General features: G+C 27.6%; 1 protein-coding gene across 2 annotated transcripts; it reads right to left on the bottom strand.

Annotated features, from left to right (window-relative positions):
• Positions 1 to 4,161: 4,161 nt before the first annotated feature.
• Positions 4,162 to 21,397, bottom strand: LOC145829296 (pre-mRNA-splicing factor ATP-dependent RNA helicase PRP16-like). Of its 2 annotated transcripts, none has more exons than XM_082937055.1 (22): positions 21,247 to 21,397; positions 21,101 to 21,159; positions 17,435 to 17,574; positions 16,980 to 17,135; positions 16,255 to 16,378; positions 15,574 to 15,732; positions 15,066 to 15,195; positions 13,617 to 13,967; positions 12,704 to 12,940; positions 12,336 to 12,497; positions 11,874 to 12,038; positions 10,973 to 11,165; positions 10,400 to 10,462; positions 8,732 to 8,905; positions 8,383 to 8,530; positions 7,736 to 7,898; positions 7,287 to 7,451; positions 6,689 to 6,837; positions 6,260 to 6,449; positions 5,327 to 5,551; positions 4,768 to 4,889; positions 4,162 to 4,532 (listed from the first exon to the last, which is right to left on the bottom strand). In XM_082937055.1, the coding sequence occupies exons 1-22, from the start codon at positions 21,394 to 21,396 to the stop codon at positions 4,457 to 4,459; spliced, it is 3,501 nt and encodes a 1,166-aa protein (XP_082793181.1). In that variant the 5' UTR covers position 21,397; the 3' UTR covers positions 4,162 to 4,456. The 2 variants fall into 2 exon arrangements, with proteins under 2 accessions (XP_082793181.1, XP_082793182.1); XM_082937056.1 differs by having other exon boundaries at positions 15,574 to 15,729.
• Between the last annotated feature and the right edge of the window lie 346 nt (positions 21,398 to 21,743).

The raw sequence follows: 21,743 nt of genomic DNA, 5'->3' as shown, positions 1-21,743 counted from the left end.
ATACTACTACTAGACATGTAATGCTAATAATGCTACGTTAATATATCGGGACTTTTTTATCAATGAAAATCAAGGTATGTATAAAAACTTATTTTACTATATGTTTATAAACTTTAAATTGAATTTTAAGAATCAAATGTTTATATACAACCGCATTCTAAACTATTAATAACAAGTTAGCTAAACAGTTTTGTTTAATCTAATTAAAAAATGCTTTATTAATTGAATTTATAATAAAAGCTTAAAAAAAATATATAATCAATCATACCAAAGAAAAAAAAGTATACTGAACATAGTTTAGAGACATTTTTTTTTCGTAATTTATTTAAAGGTAGTTAACTTGTTTAAAAAAATTGCTTTAAGATCATTTTTGTAAAATTGTTAGTTTTAAAATCGAAGTTTTTAAACATAAGTTTTTAAACATAAGTTTTAAACTTCTTAAGATTTTATGCTTTTGAAGTAGTTAAAAAGTTTTGGTTGTTCTAAACAGGGTATTATGTAAAAGTAATATAATTTAAAAAGAAAACAGTTATCTGATTTTGTTTATTAAAATAACTTTAGTAAACTTTTTGTTGTATCAATAATTTCTTATAACTGAATGTTTTTTGTCTAATAAAATTTATGAGAAATATCTTTTTTTAGATGGACATGCTAAAATACTAAAATTGTAAATATAATTTGTAGTTAATTAAATAGTTTTATATTCTATTGCTTATTATTAATATTAATGACCAAGGTTAAGTTTAGTATGTTGATCGGAGTTAATAGCTAATGTTAATGAATAAATTTATTAAATAAATACTTTAGTTTGAGTAAAAAAAACCCTATGAATAAATTATTTAGAACAGCGGTTCTCAACCTTTTTTTTTCATGTTTTAGCCCTTTTTGCAAAGCTATTACCAAATTTACCCCCTATATACAAAGTGGTGTTTAATATTGAGGATAGAAAAAAAGGATATTTTAACTTTAAGCTTATTAAGTTAGAAATATATGAAACTTTATGAGTTTATTTAACTATAAAAAATTACAATTGAAAATTAACTAATAAATTAATTTGACAATTGATAAACATTAATTTAATAACTTAAAAGAAAGAAAATTTACCTCCTAAAACAGGGATAAATTTACCCCAGGTTAAGAATTGCTGTTGTAGAATGTAGACTGTTTGCTTGCGTAACTATGAGAATATCAAAGACTTCATGTATAAAGCAAATTTAAATAAGGTTTACAAAATATGTGAAATTTTATAGATATCAAAGCATTTTAGCATTTTAACAAATATACAAACAAATTTAGCTAAAAATATAGTGCAATACTCAAGTCTAATTTTTTTGTTTAAAGCTCTAGAAATTAAGCTACACAAAAACTTATCTAATTTTTTTTTTATGGTATCAGGACTTTATTTTTTTTAAATCGAGCTTACAGAGAAAATTTCATTGAATATTATTTATCTAAGTTGTTGGCTTATATCTATATAAAAATATAGAGTTAGACTTTCTTTTGTGTAACTAGTTTTAATAAATTATTTATTTAATTATTACTGAAAAACATTCTAGTAGTTAAAAAGATAGCTAAAATTACTGACTGATTACAAAATTACTTTTAGATTATCAGTAATAAAAAAATTTCAGTAAAAACATATTATTGTGAACACATAAGTTTAAAGTAGCATTTGTCCATCATTGTTTTTAATAGATTTTTATTTAAAACAAAAAAACTTAAATATTTGTCAGGTGTCAGTTTTAAAGCAATCTTAATTTTTTAAAAGAAAACTATAACAACAATTTTTTTTTGTTTACAATTCGTTTATAAAATAACCTTTCATCAGTTATTCAACAAGATCCTTACTTGCAATTACGTACAATAAACTGAAGTACTTAAATTACGTAACTTAAATTTACAAACTAAACTTTGACAGATAACAAAAAGCTAACGAAAACTGTTAACAAAGCTTAATGCTTCTATAATAAAAACCATTAAGGCTTTAATCATTAAAATTATTCTCTTAAAAATATTAGTAATCAAACAAAGTTCAATCCTCAATTCTGAATAGATTTAACAGTTAAAGTATAAGAATCAACCCTTATCTTCTAAAAAAAACAAAGTTCAATCCTCAATTCAGAATAGATATAACAGTTAAAGTTTAAGAATCAACCCTAATCTTTTAAAGAAACAGAGGTCAACACTAATCTTTGAAAACTTCAACTAGTTAACCAAGGTTTCCCAAAGTGGGCCATGACAGATATTCAGAGGGCCATAAGAAGTAAAGGAGCCATGCGATCATAAATTGAAACTTACATTATATATTCTAGAGTTGTTGATAAAATGCAAAAAAAAAAGGTCTTAGGTGTTTTTTGAGTAATCTCGTTGGAGGGGGCCATAGCTTTTTAACTTCTCTAAAGGGGGCCATTTAGAAAATGTTTGGGAAACTCTGTAGTATACAATCATGTGCTATATAAAAAATTAGTATAATAAGTTTCAACTTATTAGTTTCGAGTAGTTACAACTAATTGTACTTAGCTTATTTGTTTAAACTCTTTTTTGTAAGCTTAGCATTTACAACTACCAATAGCTTAGTTTAAAGCACTACCTATTAGGACAGTTTGCTAAAAATACTAACTTATTTACGCTCATTGTGTCCACAGAAAAAAATGCGTAAAGATACTAGATGTATCAAATATACTTACTATAATGGCTATTTTTTGATATCGCTTCTGATTAAAAGCAGACTGTGGACTTTCCCACTTTTAACAACTTATTTACTTTATTTATTAATATGAAAACAAAAGATATAACTAAACATATTAAAAAAAAAAAGGATTTAAATGTATATAAAAAATTAATATTTTCAGAAAAATTTTAATAATAAATAGATTTTATCATTATTTATAAGTGACTTATTTGATACCTAACATTTGTATTCTATTCTACTTAGCTAACTCAATTTATAATTACGCATTTGTTTACAATTAAGAAATGGTGTGGTGTCCATATCAAAATTTGTTTCTATAGCCTTTTAAAAAAATATGCATTTGATGCTGTAATGGATTTCTTCTTTTGAACAAAATTATATAAAATATAAGAAAAATGTTTAATAAAAATTGTTTATGCTACTACAACTTTTTTTAATTTGACCTTTGCACACATAAGCATAAACTTAATAATAAATATACAATAAACCTAATTTGTGCAATATTAATAAAATTATATTTTTTGAATTTTTTAGAATTCTAAAATGCGTAACTAAACGAGAGTGCGTAAAGATGCGAGAGGTTACTGTAATAGAAAACTTAATCCGTGTAACTCGGATTGTTCGACTATTATTTATGTTGTACGTAAATGGTTAAGCTTCGAACAAAACAAAAAAATTAAAGCGCCCCATAAAAAGAACGACGAAATGTTCTTTTTAATTTACAAACAAATGGTATTTCATGAGCATTTCAAAAAATTGGTATTGTAAACACTTCTAAGTAAAGATATTTGAAATAAAAATGAGTAATAGTTAATTTATTAATAAACAAAAATATTAAGATTAAAGCATTTCAGTTGATTAGTTCTTAGACAACCAGGCAAATTTTTACATTTCATAATGTAATTTTTATGAATTTTATAATTATTTTGACATCTCATTTTAGGTCTACACAATTTTCTCGAAATTAAATCAGTATGGAACCGAATCAGTTAGACTTTTCTTTTGACAACACAATCATGTCCTCTAAGACGTCTTAATAAATGTGGCATATTTTAATGAATCAATTTTATATCTTTTGCGATTATCTGTTCACAATAGATTTAAACTATACGTATAACCCATCACTATGTTTTTTTCTACTTGTATTGTTTTATTATTTCTTTCAATCATAAATTTGTGCAACTAAGTTTAAAATAAAAGTTGGTTAAAATGAAAGATTCATTTGCTTATTCTGAATTAAAAATAAAATGCTTTGTTTCTTTTTTTCATGAGGAAAACAAAAAATAAGTTCTAAAGCTGTAGAGAAGACAAACTATCAGAATTATTTTTGTTTACTTTCAAAAAAAAAAGACTTTTATAACAGCAGTATTTTTGAACATAAATAACTAATATGAAACATATATTTGAACTATTATATCTATAAAGTTTTTATAAAGCTTAAACATTACTAACAAAAAGTGGTTTCTCATTAAGTTTCTAAATAAAATTTAATCTAATGCATATTAAAAGTAAAATTCTGTAATACTAATACAGAGCTATTTTTCGCTACATAACTTAAAATATTGAGAACAAAAACTACTATATTAACTTAAATAAATTTTTTAACACATAAAAAATATTATACTAATGATTGTAAAATTTCTCTAATTTTTTTTTCATAAAAAGTGTTTAAAGGTTGTTAAAGCTAAAAAAAGTAAAACAAAATAGAAATAGTATTGGTAAAAAAGAGATGAAAATAAAAAGAAATAATCGATAAATAAAAATCTACAGTCCGAATCTGTGTGGTTTTCTACGAGGGGTGTCCATTCTCCTAACTGATCCTGGAGTTGCGATAGTTTGCCTGTTTATTGATATTAATATTGAAAATAACTTTAGTTTTGAAATTTAAAAAAAGCTTGGTATACTGCTTATAATAATACATATTACGACTGACTGAAGACAAAAATTCTTTATTTTATTTTAAATAATAAAGACTTTTGATAAATTATCTATTTAAAACGTGAATTGATTGAGATTAAGATAGTTTTACAGTTTACAAAATTAATTTTAAGAATAAATTTTAACTGTGTATTTACTTTTTAATTGACTTCATTCTCACACTTTCTTCTTCTTCTTTTCTTTTTAAAATTTTTTCTTGAGCGATGTTAAGTTCTTCTTCCATGGTAGAAATTTTCTCCTGAGCTGCTCGTTTGCGATCCTGATTTTTTTTCACACATTATTAAAAGTTTTGGAGTGACCAGTAAAGTATAGTAAAATTACTAAAAAAACTATTATCTGCCTTTATATTCATTTTAATGATAGACAATAACCTTTCTTTAATTTAAAATCAGAGTAAAACATTTTAATTCATACAACATAATACTCTCTTTTTATTCAATGGCGTACCTAATTTCACGGCAATTTAAGTTAATTTTGATTATAAAATTCGAACACTATTTAGTTATTAATACACTACAAAAAACTTTTAATTTACTGTTGGTCAACAAATTTTCTAAACAAATTATGCAGCAGTTCTAGCAACAAAAAGTTAACTCAGTTTTAATTAAATGCAAACATTTTTTGTAAATCAAACTAAAAACTGCAACGTTCTTCATAAAAAAAACATTTCAAAACAGTTGAATGCACAAAACTAACGGCTCGGTTGTTGTTGGTGGTGTCCTTGACGCTGTAGAACATGGGTCCCAGCTCGGCCAACCACTCCCCGTCGACCGCGGTCACGTTCTGCATGTACTCCTTGCTGGTCATCACCAGCTCGTGGTACACCACGTAATCGGGAGTGAAGCCCATCCCGAACAAGGAGGAGGTGGGATGAAGGTTGCAAGGCATCCCCGTTCGCACGTTCACGTACTCGCCTATTCCCTGATTGGAAAACAATACTTTTAAATAAGTTTAAATATTTTTAGTATTTTTTTAATAAGTAATAGTTTAGAAACTATAAAAACAGTGAGTTCGAATAAAATGCAACAATTAAGAAAAAAGTAATTAAACTATTAAAAAGTTATAACCATTTTCATATTGCATTTTCAAACTGAAATAAACACTAAAAAAATAAAGAGCTACAAAGAATCAGTATTTTTTGTTCTTTTGTATTCATATAGTACAAAAATAGGTGCCTATTTAGTATTAAACAGTTGTCTTATTTTTATTACCTGTGTGTCTTATGTTTAAGTTGCTTGGGTTTTGATGCCGGAGTCTAACATAAGGTTGCCACTGGTTTTTGAGAAATTTCTTCAAGGTTTTTTAAAGACCACGTTTAAACTTTTGGGTTTATTTTTAGTTTAAAGTTAAGTTTAAGGTTAAAAACTGTGAAAGTAGTACATATTACAGAATTAAAAAGATACCGTAAAGCTACTTTAAATGTGTTTTCTGATAATAAAAAAATTGAATGATGACAATTTTTTTTATCTATATGAGAGATTTTTGGTGTCAAATTTAAATTTTACTACTAAACATTTAAAAATTGTTTAAAATTTTCCTTTTTTTTTTAATTTCTCAAATTCCAGGTTTTGTGGCAGCCCTGCCAACATTGCACAAAAACCAACAATAAAAAACAATAGATTATCAAACCTTTAATCTTGCTGCATGGTGGAAGTATGCGGCGCAGATGCACTTCCTGATCTGATCCCAGTCGGCTCCGATGCTCCTCAGAGGCATCTTCTGCTGCTCCGTGATCTCCTTCAGCTGCATCCTAACCTCACGCACCTTCCTCATCGCTTTCGGGTGGATGAAGTGCTCCTTCGCCCAGTTGTCCGAGTATCTATGAGTTTGTTAGTTAAAGTTAGTAATAAATTCAACTAATAAACTGAACATTATGTCTTGTAAAAATAACAAAAAAAATAGTATTTGAAATTATAAGCAAAATTATCAAACCTAAAACTATTTCTTATACAATACTTTCGAGCAATTATAACTAAAATCAATCTTAAGACTTTAAACTTCTTTCAAACAATTCATAAAATTTTAAATTAAAAATTAGTTTACGAAACTGAAACTTACCCGTTCTTTTTCCACATGGTGTAGACGTTCAGCAGTGTAAGATGATCGCTTTCAGGAACGTTGAACTTTTCCCGCTTCGAGTCACTTTCCTCCTCTCTGCCGGATGGTCGGTAGAAAATGGCGGGAACTGACAGCATTGATACTATTGTCTGTGAAAAATGAAATCAATCATATATTTACACATAATAAGAAAATATACCATTAATCTTTCTGTACTGCATTCTCTTTTAAAAATTATGTTAAAAATAAGTTAATTTTAATTTTGAAAGGAGGTAAATAGACTTATATATTTTTAACTATTATTGTATCAGTTGGTTGATATTTAGTAGATGTAAAACCGTATAAAGTTTTTACTAACTAAACAAAAAGTTTGTTTTGGTTTAAATTACCTTTGCTAACAACTTAATGTGAAATTAAAAAACTTTGTTAAAATTTAGAACAAACTTAAATTTTTAATGTATATATAAAAAAAATCTCCTAACAATTTGTTCACTTCAACAATAAAACTTAAAATAGCTTTAAATCAAAAAAAATCCAGTTAAAAATTTCTTCAATTGTGCCTCAGACCTAAACATGTTGTGTATATTTTGAAACTTACAAGAATTTCTTCGCTGCAGCCCATTTCACAGGCAACGATGAGCATTTTGCTCAACGGTGGATCGAGAGGAAATTCAACCATTTTTCTTCCGCTAGTGGTCAGTGCTTCGGTGTTGTCAAGCGCGCCCAATATCCACAACGAGTACATCGAGTTCAATATGTTGTCCTGTTTTTTTTTGTTATTAATTATTTGAAACAACAATGTGTAAGAAAACAGTTTTTTAATTGCCCTTCTTCAAGTAAAAGCAGAACATTTGTGGCGTTAAGTAAACGATCAAAAGTTTGCCAAAAATAAATTTCAGAAAACTTTAATAAAAACAGAACTAAATTTTGTATAATTCAACTACTAAATTAAAAAAAAAAAGGGAATAAATAACAAGTTTAATATGTGTTTAAAATATTTTTACTAAATAAATTTGGTGAAAAAATGTTGAATTTATAAGTACAAACTTGAGGGGGAGGATCCATGAAATGAAACTTGAGCAGATCTTGCACTCCGAGGGACTTGAGCAGCAATATCACATTTGACAGGTTTGTACGTTGTATCTCGGGAACCGTGCTTGCCAACATTTCGTTCTTATATTGATTTAATGTGTATAATCTGTATGCCACTCTGTAAAAAAAATAAACGTTAAGTGCTTTACTTTTTGCAAACAAAAATAAAGAGAGAAATTCCAATGAATTATAATTTTTTTTTTAGTGAAACGTTTTATTATTTTACAAATATAGATAAATAATTTAAACAGCTTGTTCTTATACAAATTATTAAATACTAAAAGAAAATTATTTTTATCAAAAAAAACAAAAAAAAAACAAATGGTATATTTATTAAGCAGGTAAAAACTTCTAAAAACCACAATGTTAAAATTAATACACAAGTATAGTTTTAACATAATTAAAATATATTTTGCGTATATAAAAATTATTTTTGAGAATTATACTCAGATCAACAAATTTGAAAGCGATAACATTTACAGTTACAGAAAAAAATGAGACGTTTTATTAAAACTGTGATGTTGTTGGTTTTGAAAGTTTATAGATAAAAAAATGCAGATCTTATGAAAGTTGTGTCTGAACGTTTATAGATAAAATCTCACCCTGCTTCTGTTCTTCCAGCTCTACCCGATCTCTGATTGGCGTTGGCTTGTGAAATGGGGAATACCGAGAGAGCGTCCATACCAATCCTCGAGTTGAACACCTTCAGCTTGCAGTAACCCGGATCTATCACGAACGCTATCCCGTCAACTGCACGAAAATTGTTTGATTGAATATAAGTTTCATACAATATACTTTAAGCATAATTATTTTATTAAAATTATGTTTTAGATAGTTTTTGTAGCCGTTATACTAATTTATACATTTTTATTTAATTTTGTGGTAATACTTATTTGAGTACTTTTTCACAGAAATACTGTGATTCACAGTTCAATACAAATCGCAACTGACCGGTGAGCGAAGTTTCAGCGATGTTGGTGGCAACAACGCACTTTCTGAAACCGTCCGGAGCTTTCTGGAATATCTTGGCTTGCAAATCGGAAGGTAGCTGGGAGTATATGGGCAGCACCGCTAGTGGTTGAACCTGGTTGTTTTCATCCTTCTCTTCCAACTGCTCTATTGATTCTGTAAACAATATACATTTTGTTAATTTTTATACCAGCACTTTTATAGTGTGTTTGTTTAAAACTCAAGTCTTTACATATTTTTTGGGCTTGTAAACGTTTTTGAGACAACAAATATTAACGAAGGGAATAAAAATAGTCCAAGCTTATTTGATAAATTCCAACCACGTAAGTCTATCAAACTAAATTTTAAGTTAAATTATTTTAGACCATAGGGAGGCGGTCCTACATTCTTCTTTAAACAAAATTAAAATTGGCCATAATATTGAAGCTTACATTTTGTATTATATGATACTGTTTCAATTATAAAACATTTTTTATTAACTTTTGATATACAGTCAGTAGTGTAAAATGTTTCCGATATAAATGTACAAAAAGGAAATCGTTCGCAGGCAGTTTTCTTGAAATTAAAAAAAACACTGAAAATATAATTATTCCCGAGACAGGTCAATTTTGTAGAAGCGTCATTGTTGTGCGGTTGACTTTTTTTTTAACAAAAATAAAATTAAACTAACAATAACAAAAATTAACTTAAATTTAATTTTTATATAATAACATATATTTATCGTTTATATTATAACAATAATATAAACTAAAACAATCAACCAAAAGTAAAGCGTAACAGTGATAGTAATAAAAATAATTAAAAATGTAGAACAAAAATTTTTTAAATAAAATTACTGACAAAAGGTAAGGGTTAGAGGAAAAATAAAAAATACATAAATAAAAATAAAGTGTCAATCCGTGCAAAAGTTTACCTTTGTGCATTTCGACACCTACCCATTTTTACCTTCATTTTAAGCGATTGACCTCATATTTTTATGAAATGTTCCTTGCATTATAAGCAAAACTACACTTTTAAGATTAAAAAAATATTTTATTAATCAAAGATGAAAAAAATCTTTTAAAATTTTTTTTTGAGAAAGTTATACTTTTAATCAAAATTTTCTAAATTCTTTCAATAGGATTGTTTATTATTAAGTTTAGATTTAACTGACAAACTTTGAGAATGATTGCCTAAAAACTGAGAGAAGAAATATTTATAATAAAATAGTCTTTTTTCAACTTTTTTATTTGGTGCTTTTATGAGGAACCTATCAAAATATCCGACTTTGAATCCTTGTATCTCAAAAACTAGTTTAGATAAAATAAAAACAGTTAAGAATGATACTTTAAAGAAATTAAACATAAGATTAACATGTAAAAAAAAGTGCCTTAAAAGTTTGATTATTCAGAACTGAAAACAATACTATCTTGTGAACCCTATTTGCTAAAACTAATAGTATTATTAAACTATGATATATACTAAAAAATTTAAACTAAAATTTTTACTTTTTTAATGGAAACTTCTATCAACATAAGTTGAAAACCAACTTAAATATTTTAGATTATCAACAATTGAAATTTTTAATTTTTTTTATAGAATTTTTTTCTTCTAATATAGGCATCAATTTTTATCCAAAAAATTCAAATAACTAAAAACATTAAAATAAACCTGTAATTTTTTCACAAGTAACTTCAATATCTTCTTGTCCAGGCATAAAAATAAGAATATCTCCTGTAATAAGAAACTTTTAGTAAATCATCTCAACAAAACATAGCAATATTTTAAATTAAACTTATATGCTTGCAAACCACGTCAAAATGGCACAAAAAGTATTTAAATAATTTATTTTATTAGAAATTAATTGAGTTAACTTAAAACAAAACAAATGAGTTAACTTTTCTGAATTTAAAAAGCTAAAATCAAAAAATTTAAAAAATAAACCTTAGACATAGATTAAGATACAAATTAATTAATTTAAAACTTATAACTTTGATTTTATGACTTAACAAAAAATTTTATTTTTTTAATAAAAAAATATTTACTGTAGATTGATAAAAAACAGACTTATGTTTTAATTTGTTAAGAAATACTAAATCTAATTTATCAAATAGAAAAAAAATTATGACAACTGTATTTAATATATTTTTATAAAAAGCAAGTGATAAGACAAAACTTTTGCTTCAACGAACTAGCTTACACGTGATAGAAAATTGATTACACAAAAACAAATTCCAAACAAACCCTTCCTTCCACCAACGTGTATTTGGAGTGCTTGCTTCACGGCGGCTTCCACGTAATCCTCCACCACCGACCTGCTGTACAGAACGTCGACGGGGAAGGTGCGACCCGGTATCGTGTAGCACGGAACGTTTCCGAAGAAGTTGCTGAACTTCTCGGCGTCCATGGTCGCTGATGTCACTATCAGTTTCAGGTCCTGAAAAGTAAAATTTGTATATAAAATGCTTATTTTTAGCTACTACTGTTTGTTTATAATACTTAATTAAATATTAAATTTTAAATTGTAAAAAAAAAACAGTTTGATTTTGATTGCAGTTTGTAAAAAAAATGTTCCTGATTTTTTACATAAGTCTTGTAAAAGGAAGTATAAACAAAGAAAATACATTGGATGAAAAATATGTCAGAAAGGGCAAAATCAACAATTATATGAAGCTTTTCTAAACCTTTGGGTCTAGAAACACAAAAACTGTTGAGTGAAACCTTTTATTTTAATTTTTGATCAAATAAGTCACAAATAATACAACTTTATGAAACATGAGGAACTTTGATCAGAAAAACTAATTGCGTTAAACTCCTTAAACACTTGCAAATGTTTTAAAACATAACTCATATTAACATAAATTTTCCTTTAGTTTTCAAATCAAACATTTTTAAAATATATTAAAAAATTCAAAAGCATATACTAAATATAACACTCAATTTAATGGATATAAAGTACAATATATCATTTTATATCATAAATAATTGCATTCATTTTAAAAGTTTTAACAAACATTTGCTTCAAATAAAAAAGTTTCCAAAACCAGCATGAATAACTTATACTTATTTAGTAAAAAAGTAGCAGTTGCCTAAAAAAAAATTCTAATAAACTAGTGTAAATATTTTTTTAAATAAATGCTTTTACCTGACGTTTGCCGATGACATCTCGAAGAAGTCCGAAAAGAACGTCGGTGTTTAGCGACCTCTCGTGGGCTTCGTCCATAATTACACAAGAATATCCATCCAAATCGTTTTCGCGAAGAGATTCACGCAACAATATACCATCAGTCATGTATTTGACTATTGTTTTCTGTTGATTAACAGTTTGTGTTATATTTTTATCTTACTTTGAAAAGAGTGCTGTTAAATTAGGTTTAACAGCAAAAAAATATGTCAGAAAGGGCAAAATCAACAATTTTATGAAGCTCTTATAAACTTTTGGGTTTAAAAAGAGAAAAATGTTGAGTGAAAAGTTTCATTTTAATTTCCGATCAAATAAAATCACAAATCATACAACTCTATGAAACATGAGGAACTTTGATCAACCAAACTTGCTATATTTATAAACAAACACTTATTAATTACTTAGTAATTTAAAAAAACAAACTTTACTGGTGACGTCTTCGAACCTGATGGCGTAACCGACCTCTTCGCCCAGTTTGCATCCCATCTCCTCGCTAACTCTTCCCGCCACGGACATGGCGGCAACACGTCTCGGTTGAGTGCACCCGATCACGCCGTTCTTCGAATACCCGTCTTCGTGCAAGTACTACAACGAGATGATTGTTAATAAGTAAACGGTGAGTGAACAGCTAAAATGAACGCAAGCTTAAAAAGTTTTTCAAATTAAGAAAACAAGTTCATTTGTTACCTGTCATCCGAAAATATTATAAAAGGAGTTGAATCAATGAGTGAAGTTATACCTCTTGAAATAATTGATAAATATACTTTTTTTTTTCAAATTCTCAAACTCACTTGAGCGAGCTGCGTCGTTTTACCGCTTCCCGTTTCCCCGATGACGACCACCACCTGGTTCTCCCTGATGATGGCCAGCAGTTCCTCTTTCACCGCGTATATGGGCAGGAACTGCCGCTGCTCCTTCATCGTCTTGCGCTTGCTGAAGTCGCTGCTGCCCTTCTCCTTCTTCATGTGCCTGGCGAACTGCTGGTTCGATTTGTAGCTCCCCTCCATCTCCGCTTGTTCCTCCGGATTCTGTTGATATATAACTAGTTTGTTATATTTGTACATTATCAAGTTGTTTACTGTATTACAAAAATGCTTATCAAGTTAATTGAAATCTTTTTTTCTATATACTAAACTCATAATAATTTTCTGATATTATGTACTGTTTTAGTTTATCTAAAAAACTATCTTATAACTAATTTTTCGTTGTTGCAGCTATTTTTATGAATTCGGTTAACATTTATCTTCATTGATAGGCAAATTAAGAAAAAACTAAGAACTTTAAAAAGTTTTTTGTTAGTTACTAATTTGAAACACTTATTGTCATATTCATTATGAATGTTTTATCAATATTACCATCAAATTCTTGTATTCTAACAAAAAATCTATATTAAGTAAAATATTGTTAAATAGAGCAAAACCATCGATTCACAAATCAAGCCCTTCTGGAAAAAAAAATTGATTGATAAAACCATCTTGGATTGATCTTTGATCAAATAAGATCATAAATCATGCATTGACGAAGTGTAAGGAACATTGATTAATAATTTTTACATCGATTCAAGTAGACATATACCAAAAACTTTTTTCAAATTTCTTCAATAAAAAACAAAAGTAATCCGTTTTATATTTCACCGTTAAGTTTAGTTGTAGTGTTTAAAACTGTAGTAAGAATTAACAAAACAACACAAACAACCAATCAAACCTCTCTGTCGTCCTTCTTCTTGATGCCCATGATGTTGCCGATGTTGGTTCCCGCCAACTCCCACTCCTTCTTCTGCGCCTTCTTGCGCTCCTTCTGCTCCCTGTGCTTCCTCACCGTCAGCGAGCCGTTCCTGCTGACCACCGCCATGTCGCACGTGTTGTCCTTCAGCGGGATGACCGGCTCGAACTGCTTGGTGAAGATGATCCTGCCGTCGAGGAAGGGGGGGACGACGTTGTGGACGAACAGGTGCACCCTCGCCCCGGCCTTCTCGTCCAGCTCCACGTCGTCCTCCTTGGACTGGAACACCACGCCGCTCCTCATCATCCTGTTCGCCTCCCACCGCTCGTTGTCCTGCGTAAGAAAAGTTGTTGATCTTTATGGGAAAATTCATCAAGGAGCTTCAAGCTTTTTATTGAACTTTAACTTTTTGTTACAGAACCTCACTTGAAACTTATTTTGAAAAAAAATGATTTTCACACTAGTTGTATGTTGTAATTTTTAAACATGTTTCGGGAAATAAAAGTTTGGGAAAATACTTCAAGCTAAACATTTTTTTATCTACAAACTGCTAGGTATTGATCTAGTTTTTAAAAAGGTCGTATTATTTTTTAGTAAAGGAATGTTTAAATTTTTACAGTGTAATATATACAGGGTGGCCACTTGTTTTTGAGAAATTTCTTCCAGCCTTTTGAAAGTACACGTTTTCGGGTTTATTTCTAGTTTAAAGTTAAGTTTAAGGTAGTAGAACAGGGGTCGGCAGCCTTATGTAACTCGCGGGCCAATTTTCCGAAGAAAAATTTCTCGCGGTCCGCACTAATTAGAAAAAAAAACTTTTGAGGGCAACTTTTATTTTTGAAGAGTTGTAGTAATCAGTAGAAAAATATTATTTAAGATCAAAAATGTGATAAATTGAGCAATATTAGAGCACTAATAAAGAGTATTTATTGAATTAAGAGCCTAACTGGAAGTTTTTATTAAAATATCTAAAATTTTTATTATTTTTAAAATGTATATTTCAGGCTGAAAAGGAGCTCGCAGGCCGCAGATTTTGATTTTGAGGGCCGCAGTTTTTCCGACCCCTGTAGTAGAACAACATTGAAAAGATACTGTAAAACTATTTGTTTTTTTACTAACCTTTGTGATGCGTAAAATTTATCAAAAAGGTTTTTATTGAATTTTAACTTGTTTGTTACAGAACTTGGCTTAAAACTTATTAAAAAAAAAATTAAACAGTATTTAAGCATCAGATTTTTTTACATGTCTCCTTACATACTAAAGTTCAGGATAAAACTTTAAGCTAAATATTGTTTTATTTACTAGCTGCTAACTTTTTTTGTAGTTTTCAAAAAAGTTGTACCATATTTTGGCTTAAATAATTTAAAACTTATACAGTGCGGACAACATAAAACATATATTTTTATAAATCTACATTAAAAAAAAATAGTTCACCTCATTTATTTGCTTTCTTTGAGCTGAAATCTTTTTTTGTCTCTGCTGTTTGAGTTGCTGTTCTTTTTTTTCGTCGTATTCCTGTGAAGTTTCAGCAAACGGATTGTTTTGCTCTTCATCCAACATGTACCTAAAATATCTTATTGAAATTTTTCTGTATGGAAGGTACTTAAGTTATCATACACCTTGAAGTACTTTGTTTATATGCTTTCATTGATTTTATAATTAATAATTTAAATTTTTAGTATGTTAACATAGCAAATTCATATATATGCAAATCATATTAACTTTATTAATCTCTAGATTTAGTTTGAAATGAGTCAAAAAACGAGCGTCAAACTTTGGTTTATTAAGGGTTAGGGGGATAAATCACCTTTTTCAAAATTCAGTCTTACTTTATTTAGTTTTAACTAAGCTACAAGTTGCTTGTTAGAGATTTTTTAAACTCAAAATAACTTAACGAACCGTTTTTAACTCTGAAAAGTTACAACTCATAAAAAAAACACACCAATCTCTATCAGCTTTGTTTTGTTCTTCTTCCCAAGCCTCCATTTCCTCTTTGGTCATTTCCCGTGGTGGTTCCTGATATTTCTTGTTGGGAGTTTGCTTGTGCCACTTGTTGTGTTTCCATGAAGGAGTCGCCATCGGAGTGTCTTTTGAACTTCTGCTTTATAAATTATAAAAAATATTTGTTTATAAGTATTACTTAGGACATATGTACTTATATATACAGTACTTATGCTCATAGAAAAAATTTAACAGATATTTAATTAGTTAGCTCTTTACAAATAAACACAGATTTAATAACTATATTTCAAAAGAAAAGGGCTGATATAAGACTACAACTTTTTATGTAGTAAGTTTTTGACCGAACTAAAAACAATTAAAGTTAAATAAAAAAAACATTCAATATTGTTTAGTTTTTACAACAAAATGAGACATTAGTTTTTTTTTAAAATTAAGTTTCAATAGTAGAAAATTGTAATAATTTTAAGTGCACTGTTAATAAATTAAACAAAATAAAAAATTGTATAACAAACTGATAAAAAATTGTAATTTGCTCTTATAGTTAATACATTCTTTTCATATTTTTACCACGTACATAAAACGTATTCCAAAAATTATTATTTCTCATATATTACAAAACTAACTCAATTTTTTTAAAACTAATTCTCATAAAAACTCAAACCTTCTGACACTAGATGGCCGCCTAGAGTCGGATCTGGGGAAAGGAGAAGGTGACTGCCATGTCTTGCTTGATCTATAACCTGAATCACCTTCTTCGTCTTCCCATGAAGAAGATTGACGTGATCCTAATTTATTTGATTAATCGTAAGTATTCATATTTTGAAAGCTACTATAGTCTCAATAAAAAATTAACATTATTTAGTTTGTTATAAACAGTAGTATAATGTTTTAGATGTTAATAAAACTAAATAAATTTATTAAAGTTTCTTCTAGTCCTTGCAGTTTTATAGATAGAAACTTAAGACTTCTACTAACACTAACAAACCAAAGTACTAAAGATTACATACTACTAGACAAAATTTAAGCGAACGTAAAAAAATATTATTTCAGAATTACAAAAACATTTTAATGGAAAATAAATAGATTTACTAGTAATTATCAATATTATTAGGCAGTTTATTGCATGTATTGAACTAAAGAACATTTTATTATCAATACAATAACTTTATATGTAACTTGTAATTTAGCTAAAACAATTTATTTAATAAACTTGAATAAATTAAAAGTGTACAGTACGAACAAATGTAAATTAGTAATCTATTTACTTAAAATAATCTTAGCAAAAAAAACTGCGGAGCTTATTAAGTAATGCAAAAACTTTTGAAAATTATTTAACTTTTTTATTGGTATAAAAGTAGAAAGTTGTCAGTTGAATTTATGAAATACCTTTGTAATGGGACGGAGTTGCAGGATAATGTGAGCTTGATGTTGATCTGCTGCTCCTTCCCGGAGTCTCCCAATCGCTTCTTCTTGAACTTTCTCTTCTAGAGCTGCTCCCGTCTCTTCTTCTCTCACTTCTGTGCTCATCGCGACGTCGATCTTCTAAATAAAATACAATGTTAAATTCAGCTATAAATACTAAACAAAAAGTTACAAAAAATTTTGTTAGGTACCAGATAAATAAATTTTAAAATACAATTATATAGATTAAGCTACTATATTTTGAACTACAATATTAAAATACTACTACAGTCTGTTTTTACTTAATCATCATCTAAAATTCTAATAAAACCTATTAATAAAAACTGTAAATATTTCTTATATTGAGAAAAAGTAAATTATGCTAAATAAATTACATTAAAAAACTAAGCGTTAATGTTATTTATCTATGGTTTTTATACCTTTTTTAGAAGATTCAAACTTGTATTTTCCTTCCCTTCTTTTTTTATGTTTGGAGTCACGCTCACGCTTTTTATCATAATAGTCTGAGCTCACTCCTGTCCCGGAGCTAGGAGTTTCTATGCGATGCTCACGATATTGTCTGTAAAAATTTGTATATGTTTATAAAACTTGTTTAAATTTAATTACTGGTCAGAGTATTTAAGCTATTAAAAACTTAAATATTTCAGAAAGTATAAATTATTTAAGATATATCACTTACCTAAACTACTTGTTTATAAGTAGAACAAAAAATAAGTAAATTTGATAAGTATAACAAAAAAATAAACTAAATGTATTATTCTAAACTGAAGCATTAGAAGAAAGCTAAAAAATATTACAATAAAAAATTGTATATACACCAACTTGAAAAGTCTAAGATCTCTTTAATATTTATTTTTAAAGTTAACATATTTTGTTGATGCTTTTAACATTAAGTAAAGGATAGAAATACGTTTGAGTAATGTAATTTTAATAAAATTTTTCTCAACAAGTAATTTAAGTTTTTTAATTTAAAAGTAATTTTAAGAAAAAAATCAAGAAAAAAAGATTTTTTTCTTTGAATACAGTATTACGTTATTATTATATTGTTTATTGTGCAATGTTGGACTCAGGCATCAAAACCTGAGCCACTTAAACAGGACACACAAAAATAGAAAAAGAAAATAAACTTATATTCAAAACTTTGTGATAAATTATATATATATATATATATATATAAACATCATTTAAATGAAAACACAAAGTTAAACACAATATGATATACAAATGAAGTAAATTAAAAAATTTAAAAACTTCAAACTTATATATCACTTAGTACACACAATAAAGAAGTTTGTCTAAAATCATCGCTTATAAAACAAAATTCATAATTACAAAATAAATAAGTAAACCAATAGTTTGTAGGAGGGAGGCGTAGGGAAAAGAATATTTTTTCTTTTGTTTATAGTGGAAAATTAGTGAATTTTACTGGTATTTATTGTATTTAAATCAAATCTTTTTAGCTTTAAACGAAATTGTCCAACCCCCTCACAAGATACTATATCCTGAGGTAGTCTGTTCCACATAGCCATTGCTCTGTGAAAAAATGCGCCTTGCCACTGACTGTTTTGAAAATCATGTTTACACTTTATTTTCAAATTACTTCCTCTTAGTTGATATTTAATTTGGGAAAAACTAAATAACTGGTTAAAAAAACTTTTATATTTGCCATTGATAATTTTGTAAAGAGTTAATAGATCAAATTCCCATCTTCTATATTACAGTGATTCCAAACCAAATTTAATCATTCTATCATTATATGATGTGTAAGATATGTTGCAACAACTACAAATATGACGGGTAAAACCCCTTTGCACAGATTCAATTTTATTAATATCCTTTTTTAAATGGGGGGACCAAATTTGGGTACTATACTCAAGTTTAGGGCAAACGCATGTTTTAAGGGCATAGGGGGGGTAAACACCCTTTTTTGGTTTTTGATCTTTTTTTATATAGTTTAAACTAAGCAACAAGATGCTTTTTACAGATTTAAAATAATCAAAATAATTTTTGAGATATAGCCGGTCAAAGTCGGAGCCAACAATAGGTTCCTTATGGGAGGCGCAAACTAAAACGGCAAAAATAGACTATTTTACTAAAAATCTATCTTCTCCTACGTTTTTTGAGATAACTACCTCAAATTTTCAGGAAATGTTCCTTGCAGTATTTAGAAAATTCTGTCGGAACAGAATTTTGAAAAGAATAAAAATAATTTTTTTTTATAAAAAATAAACAAATACAAATAGAGTGCTATAGTTTATTTTGTTTAACAACAGCTGTTTCGAAAGACAGATAGTCAATCTCTTTAGACTTCAACAAAATAAGAATAAGCACGTTTTAGGCAACTATTAATAAATACAAAATAACTATTCATGCGTAAAAAAAAGTAAATGAAAGTAAAGAGAGAGAAAAAACAGAGAGAAACATTTTTTTTTGTTTTTTAGTTATAAAATTTTTATTTTTTAATTTTTCAAAATTCTGTTCCAACAGAATTTTCTAAATACTGCAAGGAACATTTCCTGAAAATTTGAGGTAGTTATCTCAAAAAACGTAGGAGAAGATAGATTTTTAGTAAAATAGTCTATTTTTGCCGTTTTAGTTTGCGGCCTCCCATAAGGAACCTATTGTTGGCTCCAACTTTGACCGGCTATATCTCAAAAATTAATTTGATTTTTTCAAATCTGTAAAAAGCATCTTGTAGCTTAGTAAAAACTATATAAAATAAGATCAAAAACCAAAAAAAGGGTGTTTACCCCCCCCTATGCCCTTAAATAGTTTTGTCAGAATTGAAGCAGAATTAGTTTTAAAACTTCTTAATATTTGATAACATGTAGTTTGTACAACCTTATATAAATAGTTGATATGTTCATTCCATTTTAAATCTTTGGAAATATAAATTCCCAAATCTTTAAAAACTTAAACTTCTGGTAACTTGATGTTATTGATAAAGAGGTCAGTTGGAGAAGATTTTTTTTGTTAATGGTTAGAATTTTACATTTGCTAGGATTTAAGTTTAGCTTTCTTGTTTTTAACCATATGTAAATATTATCTAAAGATAGTTGTAATGAAGTATTTGACTGACTAAAGATTTTGGCATCATCTGCAAATAAGCTTAACTCACTTTTAATATCAATGTTTGAACAAATATCATCAATATAAATTAAAAAGAGAAGGGAACCAACTACACCACCTTGTGGTACTCCACTGTAGATTTTTAAAAAGTCAGAAAGTGTATTATTGATGATTACTCTTTGTGATCTGTTATTTAAAAAGTTATCAAACCAATCAATTAAGTTTTTATGTAGCCCATACTGATTTAAAATTTTTAATAATCTTTTGTGTGATACTGAATCAAAGGCTTTTTGAATATCCAAATAAACTACTTTAGTAAATTCATTTTTGAGATAAGAAACTAACCAAGAATGTAAGCATGTTAACAGTTGAATGGTTGATGAGCGGTTTGGGACAAAACCAAACTGTTTGTTAGTTAATAATTTGTTATCAAAGAGGTGATTGAGAATCTTTACAGATACAATATGTTCATAAATTCTTGAAAAGCCACTTGTTAGAGATAATGGTCTGTAATTTAACGCATTGTCTATATTACCTTTCTTGTGCACAGGAATAATAAAAAATGTTTTCCATCAAATATGGAAAATGACTTAAAACTAAACTAAACTCTAATGCTTTAGTGTGAAAGTTTGAAGTATAATATTACAATATGTTAGAGGACTAAATATTGTTGCTACGTTTGAAGTCACATGTACAACTAATTTTATTTTAATGATTAAACACAATTTTTAAACAAATAACAATAAAAGTATATGTATTTTAAGTAATTTTAAAAGCATACAATTTCTTAAACTTAAACTTTGTGAATTTAATTTAAAAGAGATTAAGTAAGTTGGTGTTTTATTGAAAATAAATTTCAAAATATAAAAAAGTTTTTGCACTTCAGCACGCTTAATACTATATTCATGTTCACTTTACATAAAAACAAAAGTATTTTGTTAAGAAATTTAACTTTTAAATACGTAACTTTTGCTCTATGGAGCTTGAGGCTTAAAACTATTAAGTCAGCAACTTACCTTTCTTTTTCTTTACTTGATGGTTTCTTGAAGTTTTTCTCTTTTTGTTCTTTTCGTTTCTGTTTAAAATAATTTGCATTTGTTATTAAACTATAAACCCTCTCAAAAAACATAATTGTCAAGTGTATTTTAAAATGGTTTCTCACCTGTTCAGCAAGTTTGTCCAAACCAAGTAAAGATGGCTTCTTAAAAACATGTGTCTCTGTGGATGCTTTCTTTTTGATTATCAAACCTCCAGCTTGAGATTCTTCATTCAATCCTTCAAGCTTGTAAGGATCAGAGTAATTAAAAGCCATATTAATTTTAATCTGTGTATTACTTAAATTATCTAAAAGTGTTTATCATTATAAGGAAACAATTTTGTTGAACTTTTAATTGACTAATAATTTATAATACTATTATTCCATAAATATTTTTAAGTTTATAAAAATAATGTATAAAACTTAGTGATTTATACGGCAGGGATTGGCAGCCTTTTATGGGAGGAAAAGGTGAGATTTACTTATATAGTTCTTTAAGGCCATATTAAAAGAAAAAAAAGACCTTAGCGAACAGTAGTATTTTAAAATTATTACTTTTAAGCAAAGCAAATATATTACAAGAGGAAGTATGTAAAAAATAAAAGAAATATTGACTGCAGTTT

This window comes from Thalia democratica, chromosome 2, assembly GCF_965202585.1.
Source record: "Thalia democratica chromosome 2, ktThaDemo2.hap1.1, whole genome shotgun sequence".
NCBI classification, from domain to species: Eukaryota; Metazoa; Chordata; class Thaliacea; order Salpida; family Salpidae; genus Thalia; species Thalia democratica.
This window is presented reverse-complemented; position numbering and strand designations above follow the sequence as displayed.

Coding starts and splice junctions, on each gene's coding strand:
- LOC145829296 (XM_082937055.1), bottom strand. CDS start 21,396: ATGGCTTTTAATTACTCTGATCCTTACAAGCTTGAAGGATTGAATGAA. Junction 12,498..12,703: donor AAACGACGCAGCTCGCTCAA/GTGAGTTTGAGA, acceptor ATCTCGTTGTAG/TACTTGCACGAAGACGGGTA. Junction 8,906..10,399: donor TACTTGTGAAAAAATTACAG/GTTTATTTTAAT, acceptor TATTGTTTACAG/AATCAATAGAGCAGTTGGAA.